Source organism: Rhamphochromis longiceps, linkage group LG4 (genome assembly GCF_057381845.1).
Source record: "Rhamphochromis longiceps isolate RC_006_pf linkage group LG4, R_longiceps_female_GT1.1, whole genome shotgun sequence".
Classification (NCBI taxonomy): domain Eukaryota; kingdom Metazoa; phylum Chordata; class Actinopteri; order Cichliformes; family Cichlidae; genus Rhamphochromis; species Rhamphochromis longiceps.
The window spans coordinates 1,202,189-1,219,721 of NC_140560.1; the positions used below are offsets into that span (position 1 = coordinate 1,202,189).

The window sequence follows — 17,533 nt, forward strand, 5'->3', positions numbered from 1 at the left end:
ACCCACTTGGCCACACCCACGAGACCCTGAGGTGCAGACCGGACATCCCAACATGGGCCAATGCACCCTTCATGGCGTGGTGCCAAGGAAGCATGCACCACCCCCACAAGGAGGGACCCAGCCAGAGACCAGGTGGCCCACCAGGGGCCCACCAGGGGCCCAGGCCCCCAGAGTCAGAGAGACTTTATTTATCCCCAAGGGGCTATTTCAGATAGATACTAGCCTCCTGGCTGGGGGCCAACACAAGCGCAAGCACTCCCAACATCCCAAGACCGTTCGACAACACCCAGCCCAGTTTGCATTTTGCCTGCTGAATCCTGGGTCCCCTCCCTGCCTGCCACACTTGCTTTACATGACAGTTTTCTTCCTTTTGTAGTGGATCTGCAATATCCTAGGATGCTATAAACCACAGATGTTGCAGCGTAATCTTTTTCTTCTCTATTCTCGTGCATGCTTTGTAGAGACTGCCAAAAAATAATGACTTTAGGATTTTCAGATTATTCTTACTCTCTTCAAAATTTAGAGATAGATCCAAAATATTCCCACCTCCACAGGTCAAACACTTCTTCACAGCATGCAAACTTTCTTTTTCTTTGACTACATTGTAATTTTTTATTTGCAAATGTAAAAGTAGTAGCAAAAATAATGTCACGGCTGCGCTGGCAGCCCGTGGGGATGAGGGAAAGGAGGACCCAAATGCAGGACTCTGGTAATGATGACAGTGCGTTTTATTTACAGTGCAGAAAATATAGACAACCAATAAACCCCTGTGTGTTCCTGACTCCTGTTCCGTGTCTCCACTCCCTGCGTACCATCCACCCGCTGCTTCCTCGTTCCCACAAATCCTCCTTGGAAACACATACAAAAGCAGCCTTCAGAAAACTCCACAATCGCGGCAGACTAACACTTACTGGCTTGCTGAAAAACTAACAGGTAGTCACGCATAACGATCCCTTGTTGTGGAGCTCTCAGCCACACTGCTGTGTAGCTCCCCGACGATGTTAGATCAGCTCCAGGTGTGTGTGATGATCCAGATGGCAGGGCCACACCCCCACACATGCACACACACACACGCCTATATATAGAAACAAATGACAGCAGCACAATACAAGGACACGGTAACTATGGCGTTATTTTTGTGCCACTATTCTGAGTGCACATAAAAAAAAATGTGAGCGCAGGTAAAAAAAAGTTTGCAGGTGCAAGTGTTGCATTTTGAGGAGAAATTTATTTTGAGCGAAGAAAAGCTAAATTTGAGTGAACAAAATTCACTCCTGCGTGCAAAACATGTATTTCAGTGTTTGCTATTATCCACACACACACACACACACACACACACACACACACACACACACACACACACACACACACACACACACACACACACAACAGTAGCCCCTCTCGCTCGCTATGTGTTGCTCGCGCTCTCAACATTTCTGTCCGTGCGCGCTCAACTCTTTCTCTACACCGTTATATTTGTGCCACAAAACCAGCCAATCACAGACTTGGATGCAAAAAAATCTGATTGGCTGTTTTGGTCTCCAATCAGCTCGAAATGACGAAATGCAATATCCCCGAATGCATTTCGTCCAAAACTTTTAAGATATTTTCAAATATCTGCTCGATTTATAGGTGTGTCTTTAATGTCCTGTGGCAATCTGCTTTTCAAAGAAATCCAGCATGTCCTTAAAAGCAGCTCCCGACTCGTAGTTTCCCTGAAAACCACAGAACACAGTTTTCTGTTTATCTGTCAGCTGCTTTTTGGTGACTGAGAATAAACTGCTCTGAAAAATCTAAAACTGCCTCGGTAGGAGTCCTGGAAAGCCCAAGTGAATGCTTTTTCTGCCCAAAACTATCTCAAATTTTCTGTTATTTTAAGGAAATGTGTCCTGATCTTGTTTTCAGTCAGTCTACGAAACAAAGTTGAGATGTATGAACATTTTCAATGTACAGAAAGTTTTGTATATGGGCAGAAGAGCCTGTAAATGACTTAATGAATAGGTGACACATGAACATTTTAAGTTGTTTACAGTCATAACGTAATCTGACAATAGCCAGTCACATCTTAATAAAGGCAAACAAAAAAGACAGACCAAATCTCCAACATTAACGTTTAAGGTTAGGTTAAGCTAAAGTTACAGCTCAGCTACAGTTAATTGTGATTCACTTACATTTGCTCCTGTAGGCTTACACTGATGGACTGGGGGACTGACTTGCTGCATTCCCAAGCAAGTTGACACATAGCTGCTACTCCCTTATCCTGGTTCTGCCTGTTAAAAAGGGTCTTTTCCTCCCCACCATCCCCAAGAGTTTGCTCTGATTGTAAGGGTTTTGTCCTGTATTGTTGAGCCTTACCCCAACAATCAGACGAACCAAGCAACAGTGGGAAGAAAAATCTCCTTTTAAACAAGAATGAATCTAGTTTGATAATTACTAATGATTCAATGTAATAGTAGTATATAATTACATAAAAGGTGAAAGAGGTAAGTGGAACCCCCACCCCCACCCCCTAGGAGCCCAAGGCTATTTCATCATGGCACTGTTGACCATTGCAGAAATCAGGATAAATAGGAAAACTAAGCAAAAATAGTGCATTGACTTCTGCTTACCTGCCTCACCTGAGTGAATGTGTGTGTGTGTGTGTGTGTGTGTGTGTGTGTGTGTGTGTGTGTGTGTGTGTGTGTGTGTGTGTGTGTGTGTGTGTGTGTGTGTAACAGAGACTATATGGAAATGTGAAGAAGTCCTATGTCAGACATCAGTTATATGAAGCGCTTCAGTAATGGCAGTGCACACTGTTGCAGTCATGCACATAATGCAATGACAATAAAGTGAACACAACATTGAGATGTGTTCCGTAATCATAGTGTAAAAGAATTATATCTGTATTTATATTTGACTCAGTAGTGTCTTCTCCCCCCCCCCCCCCCCCCCCCCCATAGTACTATATTCCATTATGATGATCTCATTTTGGTTGTCCCTAAGGTGCTGTTCCTAAATCAGTCAGTGGAGCTATAACTTATATCTCAGGCCCATAGCTCTGGACACACCCAGAGACATAAATGCATGTATTTTAAGAGTCCACCATTCTTTCTAGAATCTATGAACTTTTTGGTTACAATGAATAGAAGACCAAAATCACACTTAAATCCATGATCCCAATCAATGTCTTTCTTCAAGTCAAAACTTTGGAAAATTGTAGTCATGTTTTAGACCCCATCGCAGCACTGACACTGTGCTTGTTAGGGCTGCGAATGAGATCTTAAGAGCTGCTGATATGGGTGAAAGTTCTGTGGTACACCACTGTGAACAAGAGACCCGACAACTCTACGGATCATGCTGTTATTTCTGCTTTCTCTGTCTCCATCCCACACACACACACACACACACACACACACACACACACACACACACACACACACACACACACACACACACACACCTTAGTGTTTTTTGTAGTTCCAGCTTTTCAGCACACATCCAGCTGTTTCTACTGTCTGATTATCCACATTCTCAGAGTCCCAGCATGCTCCTTGAATAGGAGTGGCATGATTAAATAATGGTTACAAGCTGTCGACCATTCAACCCAGGCACTGCCCCCTGAACCTGCAGCCCCATCCTTCCTCTGCAGCTGAGCCACCCCCACATGCCCCCGTTGCCCAACTTAACCAGGGTGAATCCTTTATCCTAAGATTTTACGCAGGCAGGATGCGATGGCTGCTGTCTTGTCCATCTGAGAGCACACCTGCCCACCTCCCCAGTGGTACTCCAGGTACTGTACCGCCCTCCATCAACTCCTTCGGGTTAACCGTGAGCCCTGCCGACCTTAAACATTGTAAGACCGCGGCAACCTGCTGCACATGCTTCGTCCAGGTGTCAGTATGGATGATGACATCATCCAAGTAGGTGGCAGCATACAGTATGTAGTGTGTGGATGCAGCACTTGGTCCAAAACTGATGAGTGTTGTGAAAACGAGCGGTGGCAATCTGTTCCACGAGCATGGGGTAGGCCCTGCGACCACTCACTCACTCTGCGGTAGTCAACACAGAGCCGCATAGATCCATCTTTCTTCACCACAAGAACTATGGGGCTACACCACATGCAAGTGACTCTTCTATTACTCCCATTTGTATTATCTCAGCCAACTCCTGAACAAATGCAGAGAGGTGAATGTTGAGGTCAGGCTGTGAATGCTCCATCAAGACAGAGGTCAGATCTGTCTGCTGAAGGATCTCTTTCCTTAGAGGAACGCTGGGCGATTCTAGACCGCCTGGGTCTATCCTCAAAGGAAGTCTGGTTGCAGGTTTCACTGTGACAAAGGACCCAGCAACTCAACTACTTTTTTTCTCACTGGGCTTTTATTTAGACTTCAAAATTCCAAATACTGATAATACTTTGTGTTTGCTGGATATATAAAAGTGTTTATGGTCACATGAACTATAAAAGGTGACGATGTGCCATTTAACCTCATTTCAGCTGAAATTCACTCAAAGGTGACACTTTGTCCCAACTGCATAGAGAAACTCCTCATCAAAGCTTTCCAGTGTAATGAAACCTGAATAACATTTTTGGCATTGCGTAATAGAAACAAGACAAGATGTTATGTTGGTGAATAATTCATACAGGAATATAGACCACTGGTCTGTTCTATCCTTCATGTGTGTGCTGTGTTCACTTTCTGCCTGCAGTCATTTTGTCCCGCTCTGTGATTTGGCAGCCTGGGGCACTATTTGGCAGACCTCCGTCATTTCTACTTAGTATATCGGAGTTGCTTCTGCATTGAGTGAGGCACTGCAGCAGTCTGCAGCTTGTAGCAGTAACACTTCAGCAGAGCAGCAGGGGACAGAGGAAGGAGAACAAGCATACCGACGTTTCAATCTTATCGTTTTTTACTTTGTTTTTGGCTTAACTTTTAACTCGACTGAGATTGTTTGATTACTAACGAATCTTCTTGGTAAAATCTACTCAGACAAGTCCCGTTTTGGATTATGTAACTGACCAGTTCAGAGTGGAAACCATCACACATTTAGCTGGTTTGTGATATGACTCTATGCTGTTTTAGTACTGCAGCCAGTATACAGATGGGCGGCGGAGCCACATGACATTGTAACTACCCTTCCTCCTACTGCTTTCCTGTTTCACTGTACCTTGGATAATCATTGGAGCATGTCATTATAGCACAGTATGCAGCTCTAGGCTCTGCAATAGATTTGAACTACCTATCCTGCTCTCTATGTTTCGTCTGGACAAGGACAGAAATTACAGGAACATAATCAAATGTATATTTTAAACCTGTGATCTTGCAGATGACACTGCGTAGTCAGTCAAAGACAACTGACAAATGATGATTTGTTACCAACCAATTAATATGCCAGGAAACGCTTTGTCGGTTATTGTACTCTGGTGGTAGTTTTTACATGAGTGTACACCACCTGTGCACATCCCAACTGAATGGATCTTTTCTTGGGAATCTATCTTCTGAGGGGATTTAATCCATTGCTTTATAATGGAAATATGTCAAGTCTGCTTTGTTTCCCCTCTAAAAGAATCTGATTGATGGTGTTCCCGGCATCATCGCCCCCTTCTCACTGAGTCAGTGCAGTGTAGCTTTGCTTACATATGCGTCTGCTGCTGACTGGAGAGCAATTAGTATCAGGAGTGATTTGAGAGGTTTGCGCAAAGATCAGCTGGTTGGCTGCAGTTGTTGTAAGATGTGCTGTTTGTCTCCGACAGGGGAGGAAAGGCGAGAGGGTGAAATCTGAAGGGAGGGAGACAAAGTAGAGGGTCCTTCATTCAGGAACCTGTGTGACGCCGTGCACTGAGGAACAGTGTTTAATATGTACTGCAAATTCAATACGACCAACTTAACCTTTTAAAAACACCAACAGGTGAAGTGCAGCCTGGTGTGGATTAAAGTTAAGTTCACTTTTAGGTTTACCCTTTCAGACAGAATTTACATTTTTGGGCATCGCTGGAAGGAAATCATGAAATAGAAGAACTACAAGGTGCGAGTGGAGTCAGATCCCAGACGTGGACAATAAGGGAAAAAACCTACAAACTTACTAGTCTAGTACAAACCTGCTTAATGATTGGTTGGCAGTAACAGTCATCTTTTACAAAAACACAAGCTACGTTTCTCGTTTCTTGGTTGACTACGGTTTATCGATCCGCCCAGTACTCATTAACAAGAGCTCAGGTTTTGAACAGAGATGAAACATTTCTCTAAAATATAAATGTGATATTGTTCCTGTAGTTTCTGTCCAGATGAAACGCATCATAAATCACAATTTAACTGCAGAGTGAACCAGAGATCCAGGCTAGCTGGTTGTTCCTGTGTCGAGTCAAAGGTATAAAGATAAATGCATTACAGACATTCGCTTATTTAAAGCATTGCGTTCAGCTTTGTGCTCAAATTACAGGATCAAGTTTGAAGAATAAAAATTAAACTTGAGAAAATCCTAAACGGTGGTCATAAAAAATGACCCCTACCAGACTTAAAACTCCTTTTTGTCACTCCCTGCATGTCATCACTTGTCAACAGCAGGGAAACAGATTGAGGGCTTCAGAAAACAAAAACATAAATGAGCACGAATGGGAAAACTGACAAGAGAGTAAGAAAGGGATTTGAGAGAGGGAGGTGTGCTCAGACATTCTACCTTCTGTAGTATGCTGAGAAGCAGTACACTGCAGCACTGATATCAAAGCACATGCATCCTGCCTCTCACCTAACCCTCTACTATGATGTCCTTCTATTCGTTTTGTCGCATACATGAGCACACATATCCACACGACCTCGCCACACACGTCGGAAAAACTTCAAATGTGTGTGTGTGTGTGCATGCAGAGGGATCTCAGCCAACAGACTGCTGTATTCTCCTCCTGCTGGGGAGCAAACAGTATGCAAATCTTCAGCCAGGCTATTTGTACTGAAGTCACCTTACAGGGGACACTGTTTGTGTCTTTTGTGCAGTGTAGGGGAGGACATCCCTCTTGCTGCATCACTGCTGCAGTTATGGCAATCATCGGCTATCAGTTTGGAAAGTCTGTAAAATGCAGTCCCAGGTTTAACCACAATGACTGGTTTCATTTGGCCATCACAGAGTTACAATTTCAGGATTAGTGTTCACTTTCACTGTAGCTGCAAGAATTTCTCTCTCAAAAATGTCCTTTCCCAAAGACAGCCTGCCAAGTTAGACTGAATGACAAGTGAGCTTCATGATGTAGTCACCTGAGATGGTTTCACCTCACAGGTGAGCCTGTCAGGGTTCATTGGTGGAATTTCTTGCGTTCTTAATGGTGTTGGGAGCATCAGCTGTGCAGAAGTCAGGCTGGTACACAGCTGACAGCCCTGTTTGACAACTGTTAGAATTCATATTATAGCAAGAACCAATCAGCTAAGTAAAGAGAAACGACAGCCCATCATTACTTTAAGAACTGAAGGTCAATCAGTTGGAAAATTGATAAAACTTCTGATGTGTCTGAACTAAACGTGTCCAAGTGCAGTCACAAAAACCATCAAGCACTACGATGAAACTGTCTCACATGAGGACGCCCCAGGAAAGGAAGACCAGGAGTCCCCTCTGCTGCTGAGGATACATTCATCCGAGTCACCAGCCTCAGAAATCACAAGTCAACAGTTCAGAGGAGACTGTGTGAATCAGACCTTTATCTCAAATAGCTGCTAAGAAGCCACGACTAAGGAAGAGCAACAAGCAGAAGAGATTTGTTTAGACCAAGAAACACAAGGAATGGACATTGGACCAGAGGAAATCTGTGCTTTGGTCTGATGAGTTCACGTTTGAGATCTTTGGTTCCACTCGCCGTGTCTTTGTGTGTTGCAGAAAAGGTGAACATATGGTCCATGGATGGTTCCCATTGTGAAGCATGGGGGAAGAGGAGGTGTGATGGTGTGGGGGACATGCAGCGACATGCCATCCCATCATTTAGTTTTCAACAATGACCCCAAACACACCTCCAGTCTGTGCAAGGGCTATTTGACCAAAGAGAGTGATGGAGTGCTGACCAGACAGCCTGGCCTCCACAGTCACCTGACCTAAAGCCAGTGGAGATGGTTTGGGATGAGATGGACCGCAGAGTGAAGGCAAAAGGACCAAAAAGTGCTCAGCATCTCTGGGAACTCCTTCAAGACTGTTGGAAAGCTGTGGGTCTTAAGCAGGTCAATTATTCGTTTCATGATGCAGCATGTTTTCCTTCAGTGAAAGGACTTGAGTATACTGTAGGTGTAACCAGGCTCGATTACACTTTGGTGTAAGTGGCCCAGCCAAATCATTTCCTTTTTCCATTTGGGTCGCTCGAAGGAGCTCACTCACCAGCCTGAGTGATAGGATGCCTCCTGTGCAAACAGTCGTGAAATTTCCCAGGATTTCACAGTGATATTATATCAAAGAGGACGTGGTTGGGTATGGGAGCCATAAAGTGGTAGGCCACAGAGGGGCACAGAGTGAGATCAGCGTATGCTGAGCTATAGAGGTCAGAGGCCACCAACTTTCTGCAGAAGCAATCAGTAAAGACCTGTGCTGAGTCTGCGCTTCCACAGGCCCCGCTGGTTTAGAGACTTATTACCCTTAACGAAGCAAGACGAACAGCGATCGATTGATTTTACTTGCTAGCAAGGGAAGGACCTCAGAGCAGCCCTTCTGCCCTCGGTGTCAGACCACTTCGAAGAACCATCACCCCACAGTAGCCTTTCATTTCTGTGACACAGAGTTTACACAAACACCCATTGTAACCCCCCCTATGGTGCGTCATAAACCCTAAGGCATTGAGTGTGCATGTGTATGTATGCTCGTGTGTGTGTATGTGCATGCATGTGCACGTGAGTGTGTGCGTGTGTGTGTGTGTGTGTGTGTGTGTGTGTGTGTGTGTGTGTGTGTGTGTGTGTGTAAATGCGGGTGTGTTTGTGTGACTTCCTGCTCACAAAAGGGTCATAAAGGCAGGAAGTTTACTAAACAAGAAAACAGAACCTTCACACAGGACGTGTCCCTATAATAAAACGCTACAGTCTCCCCCACCATTCAACTTCATGTGGTGTGCAGATTAGCTCAAAAACAGTGCATTACAAGCTTGATGCAATTGTTTTTTCATGGCAAGTGCATCCAAACCTCACATCACCAAGTGCAATGCAAGAGTAAAGCACTGGTGTAAAGCCCACTGAAACTGGACTCTGAAACAGTGGAGACGGCAATTCGATGGATGAGTTTGGTGGCTGCAGAAAAACTGTACTTAGTGGAGGTGGAATAATGGTGTAGGGTATCTTTTTCAGGAGTTGGGCTCAGTCTCTTTGTTCCAGTGAAACTTAATCCTTCAGGTTACCAAGACATCTTGGACAATTTCACGCTCAGTTGAACAGTTTGGGGATGACCCCTTTCTGTTCCAACATGACGGTGCACCAGTGTGCAAGGCAACGTCTATAAAGACATGGATGACCAAGTTTGGTGCGTACACATGTGGACAGGCAAATTAATTTATAGCTTAAGTTCTACTGGCAGCAGGACTTAAATGATCTTATAATGTGCTTTCTTCCTGTACGTTGGTGGCTGAGTGAGTCTGCTCTCCAAGTAAAATGGTTTTGTTGACAATGACAATACAGGGTGACTGACACAGGCTGATCCAGCATCCATGTTACTGAACACTGGAAAGTGTGAATCCTTTTGAAGGTGGTTTATGGTTAGCGTAAGTTTTAGAGCTGAGAAAATGGTTAAGGGAGAAAATGAATGCAAGTCAGTGTGATTTCCTCTGAAGGGATGGAAGCGCTCTTCTATGTGTGTGTGTCTGTGTGTGTGTGTGTGTATATATCCAGGGCAGCTGTAGATAGCAGTGTTAAATTAGTCCGGGATAATAAGCTGTGGGACTTGATTTGCTCCCTGCGGATTAGAAGTAAACTTCATCTGTCCATCTTCATCACTGACCTGAAAGGCAAAGGCACAGACTTGAGAAAAAGCAAGCAGATGAAAATGCTCACATACGTAGTGATTCGTTGTGAGCACACACAAACAAATGACATACATGTGTGTGTTTGAAAAAGCACAACTGCATGACATTACTGACTTTCATCATTGACCTACAGAGAGCTGCTGTTTGACATGTGAACACATGTAGACGTGGTTTTCATGTGCTTTGATTCTAAAACGACTAAAATGTAACAAAAATGTTACAATGGCTCAGTACCATCATTGAGCTTATTACTTTTCCCACTCATTCACACTGTGACATATATACATAAATGTGTGTGTGTGTGTGTGTGTGTGTGTGTGTGTGTGTGTGTGTGTGTGTGCGTGCGTGTGTGTGTGTGTGCGTGCGTGTGTGTAGATGTGTGTGTGTGTGTGTGTGTGTGTGTGCGTGCGTGTGTGTGTGCGTGCGTGCGTGTGTGTGTGTGTGTGTTTTAAAACCAAATATCCAATTGAGGGCTGTAAGGAGTATTTGTGACTATGCTCTGTGCACAGTGTATAAGCTGGCAATTGATCACCACCAAATGCAGCAAGCTGAGTACAGCCACAATGCTTACCATGGATCCTTTACAGGAATGGTATGCAGTGTGTCTTTCAGAAATTTGCAAACACTGAAAAACTGAGGACTGAGGAGGCAGGTTTTAAAAATGATGTACAGCACATGAACAGTGTGTCATGTCCTTCATCAAGAAAAGAAATGAAGCTGTGACACAGGACCTGACTAACTAACTGAAGCCTCATCAGAAATGATCTCAGCGGAATGAATCAAGAATCTATTCTTAAGGGGTGTCCAAATTCATGGGCTGCATCCTCCTGAGGAGCATTTGTAGACAGATTACGTCACAGCGACGCGCCGAAGGCTGTGCAAATTCGTAGACTCCTCCGAATGCAGCCGAAAAATGCGTCCTCCTTTTCCCCGAATTTGAAGGATGGGCCAGGTATGTCCATCGTGGCCTACCACATCCCAGAATTCATAGCGCGGCCCAACCAAACTCCAGTTTCCAGCAACTTTTAACATATTTTCAGGCGAGAAAGTAGCCGTGTAAACTTCAAATATCTGCTCGGTTTATCAAGATATCGCATACTTGCAAAAGTGCTCCGACGTTTTCGGAGACATCTGCTACCCACCAGCTCGATAGCGAGCCGGGAGGTCGAGGGTCACTAGAGCCGCCGAGAACGGCACCACTCCCGGCACATCATTTTCAGATCACCGCGGAGTTTCGCTGCTCGGGTTAAACGTGATATATAAGTCACTTAGTCAACCTAAAAATGTTATTGTTGGGCTTTTTTCAGTGTTTTATTTGTTCGTGAGTAAATCGGTTTGGCTGAGATTAAAGTTATTAGATTAGATTAGATTAGATTAGATTAGATAAAATAAAACTTTATTAATCCCCCAGGTGGTTTTCAGACAGCTGAATAAACGTCAAACAGAAAACTGATTAAACAGAAGTATGAGACGGTCGAGCGTTTACTCCAGTGTCCTGTTATATTTTAGATAGCAAGGAGCAGACAGCCGAGTTTATTAAACTCCACCAAGACAGCGGTGACGCTAATCTGAAGGCTAGACCGTCCAATTTCACAGGGGTTTACTTTGGGTCTACCCGACCTTCTGAGGACCCGGCCCACGTAGACCGCGAAGGCCGGGTCCTCAGGAGGATGCAGCCCATGAATTTGGACACGACTTTAATGAAGGGGCACTTTCTGCATCCTTTGTTTCTTCCTTACTGTGTTCTCAAATATGTTGAACCACTCAGGACCTTTGCACTGAATCGACAGGATTACTCCACACTGGCTTCAGTGTGTTGTTGGCACCCCCTCCTGTGGTAGAAGTGCACTAAAGTGAGTTGGTGATAATGTCCTGATGTTTTGTTTGAGAAAACAGAGTAAACTGTAACACCTTTCTTGTTCTCTTTCTACTGTCACTGTTTCTCTACAGTATGTGGCTTTTGCCTCGCTCTTCTTCATCCTGCTCTCCATCTCCACATTCTGCCTGGAGACCCATGAAGTCTTCAACACCATCTACAACAAAACAGAGAATGTCACCGTCGGCAACGTGACACGTGAAGAGGTACGGTAAAGTTTTAGTGACACGCTTTGCCTAACCACAGTAGGTACCGCCTTGGGAAATATATGTCTCTTTAAGTACCAGTCATGTGACAGATATTAAAATACAGTAGCATCGGCCTAAAACTTCACTGCATACATAGTTGGGACAATGTTATGTCTTATATAAATGCTATTACTGACTGCCATCAGCAGCCACAGCTGTATTTGACTCAAACAGTATTAACTGCATGGCATTGAAACACTCACATAGTCAGGGTGTGACAAGTGACAATAGTAACTGCATTGAAACACTCGCAGCAAAGGGGGCTAACAGCTCTGATACTGCATTCACACACGCAGCAGGTGGGAATATTAATAATAACAGCTCCATGCCATGCAAAACATTAGCATTTAGTCATTGGCAACATAGCCTACACTCCTCGTGTGTGAATGGCTCTGTAACACTGCTCTGTGATGTTTGGATCAAGGAAGGTCAGCTTCAGCCTCACACAACCTGCTTCTGTATTCTAGCATATGAAGAGAAACCTTTCTTGCATGAATATGTGGTCACCAATGGAAGTGCATGGCCTTGTCTAAGAGTCAAAAATGTCAAAAACGTCTGATTTCTGAAAGCAAACTTCAGTGTCTCATCACAAGATAGTTCTCTTAAACCCTCCTGCTCTTTGGGCATGCTTCGAGGCTGAATGGGTTTCTCACTTCTGCTGTCACTGGGAAATATTCACTGAACTGTCTGAGAGAGACAAGGTGCACAATGATGCTGTCTCTGACAGTGAGGATCAGGTTGTTGTCAGACAGGAAGCTCCAAACTGGGGAAACCTGAAACATCGCCTGTCTTGACCTTTAGCAAGCAAGCAAGCAATTTATTTATATAGCGCTTTCAGATCAGCCACCAGCTGAACACAAAGTGCTGTACACTTGACATGCCAAACATGATACATTGAGCATGTTAAAAAAAAAAGAGAAAAATAGTAATAATAATATAAGATAAGTAAAAAAAAAAAAAAAAAAAAAAAAAAATATATATATATATATATATATATATATAAAAAACACATTTAAAACAATAAAATCAGCACATTAGATTAAAACAATAAAATCAGGGTCAGACTGTGTCATAAGCCAAAGAGTAAAAATGGGTTTTAAGACGTGTTTTAAAAGTGAAGGGGCCTCTCTAATGTGCTGGGAAAGATTGTTCCACAGATTAGGAGCAACAATAGAGAAAGCCCCGCCCCCTCTGAGCTTCCTCTTGGACCTGGGTACCTCCAGGAGCAGCTTGTGAGCTGACCTGAGAGACCTGGGGGGTGAGTAAGGATGCAGAAGCTCAGAGAGGTAAGTTGGGGCAAGACCATTTAAACATTTAAACACAAACATGAGAATTTTAAAGTGAACTCTAAGATATACAGGCAGCCAATGGAGTGAAGCCAGGACGGGAGTTATGTGCTCTCTTTTACGAGTTCTGGTTAAAAGTCGTGCAGCAGAATTTTGGACCAGCTGGAGACGAGAGAGAAGATGCTGACTAACTCCACAATATAGTGCATTACAGAAATCTAAACGACATGAAATAAAAGCATGGATTACTGTTTCAAGATGCGGCCTGGATAAAATAGGTCTTATCTTTGCCAAGCGCCTTAGATGATAAAAATGGGACTTGACAGTAGCCCTAATTTGACTATCTAATTTAAAATCACTGTCCATCTTAAAACCCAGGTTTGTAACAACAGATTTAAAATACTCTGCCAGGGGTCTCAAATCAATAGCGGAGGGTTCACAAGGTCCGCTAGGACCAAACAGAATGACCTCAGTTTTGCTGGAATTGCATCTTAGAAAGTTTAGGGACATCCAAGATTTAATGTCTTCTAGAGATGCTAAAAGTGGCTTAATAGAGAAGGTGTCGTTCTGCTTCAGAGGCAGATAGATCTGACAGTCGTCAGCATAGCAGTGGAAGGATATTCCATGCCTTCTGAGGATGGTTCCCAGGGGCTGTAAATATAATGAAAAAAGCAGAGGCCCTAAAATTGAGCCCTGCAGGACCCCAGACTAAAAAGTGGCAGAGGAAGACTCATACCCTAAAAAGTTAACACTAAAAGTTCTGTCACAAAGATAAGACCTAAACCATTTCAAAGCAGTACCACGAATGTCTGCAAGATGGTGCAAGCGAGACAGTAAAATGTTGTGATCTACAGTGTCAAAGGCAGCTGTTAGGTCAAGAACATCATGATTGCCAGAGTCACAGGAAAGGAGGATATCATTAAAAACCTTTAAGAGTGCTGACTCCGTGCTATGCAAGTTTTTAAAACCTGATTGGAAGACCTCCAGGACACCATTCTCATTTAAAAAATCCATCAATTGGCAATGTACAATTTTCTCTAAGATTTTAGACATAAAAGACAACTTGGAGAGAGGCCTGTAGTTAGCCAACACAGTGTGGTCCAGGGCAGGTTTCTTAAGCAAGGGTTGTACTACTGCATGCTTAAAATGAGCAGGGACTACACCAGATATTAAACTGCTGTTTATAACACTAAGAACAGCCTGGCCTATGCTAGGAAAAATCTCCTTAAAAAATTGTGGTGGGACAGGATCATTTGGGGAACCAGAGGGCCTCAGGTGGCCGACCACATCCTCTAAATAAGAAAGAGTCACAGGCTCAAACTGGTTAAAAACAGCAGAGCAAGGGATCGAGACAGAGGGGTCAGACTCAGGAGTGCCCGCGTGGCTGCAACCTTCTCAATGAAAAACACATAAAATCATTAGACAGTTTATGAGAGGCCTCCAAGCAGCCACTTTGTGGAGCATTTAAGACTAAGTCAGTAGAGTTAAATAACACGTGGATTGTGACTGTTGGAGGAAATGATCTTAGAGAAGTATTTTCTTTTAGCCTCTTTGACCGTATCCTGATAGAGGCGCCAGCAGTCCTTTAGGATTTGCAGAGACACCTGCAGTTTGTCCCTCTTCCATCTGCGTTCAGCTCTACGACACTCCCTCCTCACAGCCCGAGTGGCGTCATTAAACCAAGGGTCCGTTTTAGCCTTGGGCTGCCTGGTTATTAATGGTGCCACAGAGTCCAGAATGGTTAGGCAAGAAGATTGAAACCAGGAGCTGAGGTTCTCTGTGTCCAAGGGAGTACGATCGGCAGGGATAGACAGCTGGTTAAAAGCAGAGGAGAACTGGGCAGCAGTGGAAGGGTTAATAATCCGACAGCGGTGAACAGGAGCACCGGTTTGAGCTGTAGTACGTGAAAACACAACATCAAATAATACAGCCATATGGAAAGCAGTGTCAGTCACTTCCACATTAGACACAGGTAGACTGTGTGACAAGACCAGGTCTAGTGTGTGTCCATGTTCATGTGTGGGACCAGGTACGGGCTGGACCAGATTAAAAGAGTCAATGAGGCTTAAAAACTCCTTCACCAGAGGTTTATTAGGACAGCGGACATGGATATTAAAATCTCCCACAATAAGAACATGATCGTAGTTGGGCATAATCCCAGCTAGAAATTCTGAAAAGTCATTAATGAAATTCTTATTGTATTTAGGGGGACGATAAATAACAGCAAAGAGCACAGAGTTAGAGCGACTGACTTCAAAACACATGAGCTCAAAGCTGGAAAACGAGGGCTGTAAAACACACTGTTTACATTTAAAATCCTTTTTAAAAACAACCGCCGTACCTCCTCCTCTCCCTGATGTCCTTGGTGTGTTAAAATAGGAACAATCCGCTGGTAAAAGTTCGGATAAAATACTGGACTCACCAGTGTTAAGCCAAGTCTCCGTGACACACATGAAGTCTAGTTTCCAGGAGGTGAATAACTCATTCAGAATAAAAGATTTGTTCACCAGCGATCTGGCGTTTACCAGCCCAATCCTGACAGGAGCCGGGGATGAGGTAAAAGCCCAGCGGCACAGGGGGTCCGACACAGCGGCCTCAGATTGCGGACGTTCGCCCGGCGCACGTTGAGCCGAGGGGGACAGGGGTCACGGAGGAGCGGCGCATCATCCTGGCAGACCACGGGGATGAGGCAGGAACCCACGGGGTCCAGGAAACGTCGGTGCACAAAAACTCCAGGAAATAATCTCTGTATTCCTTTGACGGTAGTGGGATGGTGTGCTAAAGAGATCTTGAGTTTAACCAGCCGACCACTGCGCCTACCCCGACGTCTTCGCCGGGGAGGTAGCATGACTGCACGGCATGGGCAAGTTGGGATATGTGACAGCAACGGACACCATGAATTCTGACCTCCGTTAGAAAATGGAGCTGTATTTTGTCCAGAACTTCGGAGGTTCAGAAGCGATTGGCGATCGTACACCAGTAATGACCCGATTTCTTGAGTGACACACGACAGGAGCAATATAAAAACAAACAAAACTGACAGCGACAGACGAGCAGCCACGTACACCGGCGCCATCTTTGAAGCATCAGCATCTTTATTTGGAATAAAAGGCGTGTTTGTTGTTGTTCTGCACATCAAAAGCAGTGAGGGACACTCCCTGTAGCCCCAAGTTCGGTTCTTTTAAATGAGAAAAAATGTCCGACTGGTATGTTAGCTGGCCGAGTCACAGAAAGTCTTCAAAAACATCGAATAAAGGGAAGTTTTTGCCCTGTAAGAACATCTGCACATCTCTGTCCTATTTAAAAAGACTTGAACGGATCATCCCCTTGAAAGCCATCTTACTTCTGTATGGACCAAAAGGTCCTCTGAGCTGCGCTTTGATCTTCATATCCATTTTTGCAATATCTGTAGTCTTATTGAGCTGAATAGGAAAATAACAAATGCGCTTAATGTTCTCAGTCGGTATGTTCTTAAGTTCATTTGGTCTGACTGCTGTTTGCAGCAACAGTAAGTTGTTGCAAAGAGGCATCAAGTTAATCTGTTAGGCAGCCTGCAGTACATGATGTCTGTTAACTCTGGCTGGTGGCAGACACAGCTGTTTCCCAGTGACGTGTGGCGTACCAGCTTTAGCTGTGTGGAGAAAGACACAATATGAAGCTCATTGTGCTTTGGCATTGGGTGTAGCATATATCTATATGGCTGACTTTGCTGGTTTGCCTTTCAGCACTGTGTGCTCGGTCGTAGGACGTGATGGTTTCATGCATTTATTACTAAGAATAATAATTCAACCCAAGAAAAGAAAAGAATATTCTAAGAATCTTCATCAATGCACATCATCCTCTGTCCCCTTCCAGAAGAATCCAAACCTGATGTAACTCACCGTTGTGTGCCGTTTGCTGGCATCAGGTATGACTGCTAAGTCGTCACCGTCACTGGTGCTGGTAGCTTCTGCTTACCATCCCAGCTTAGTTTGTCAACCCTTTTACCTTACACCTGGTAAGCTTGTAATCTCATGGCTGATTTAAGTTTTTGTCCTTCTTTATCAAGAAGAACAAAAACATAGTTCAAACTCAATTTCAGTGATCTTGTGGTTAAGAATTAAATATATGTAGGAGACTTCCTGCGTACCACAGTTTGAGAGATCTTGCCACCAGGCGTTTCAGTCCAGTC

General features: G+C 44.1%; 1 protein-coding gene across 1 annotated transcript in view; it reads left to right on the forward strand.

The window, feature by feature from the left end:
* Nucleotides 1–17,533, forward strand: part of LOC146670757 (voltage-gated potassium channel KCNC1-like) — a 102,678-nt gene that overhangs the window by 25,643 nt on the left and 59,502 nt on the right. Inside the window, exon 2 of the mRNA XM_085402828.1 lies at nucleotides 11,903–12,034. Within this exon, the coding sequence (XP_085258954.1) occupies nucleotides 11,903–12,034 (132 nt within the window). The remainder of the gene's footprint in view (nucleotides 1–11,902; nucleotides 12,035–17,533) is intronic.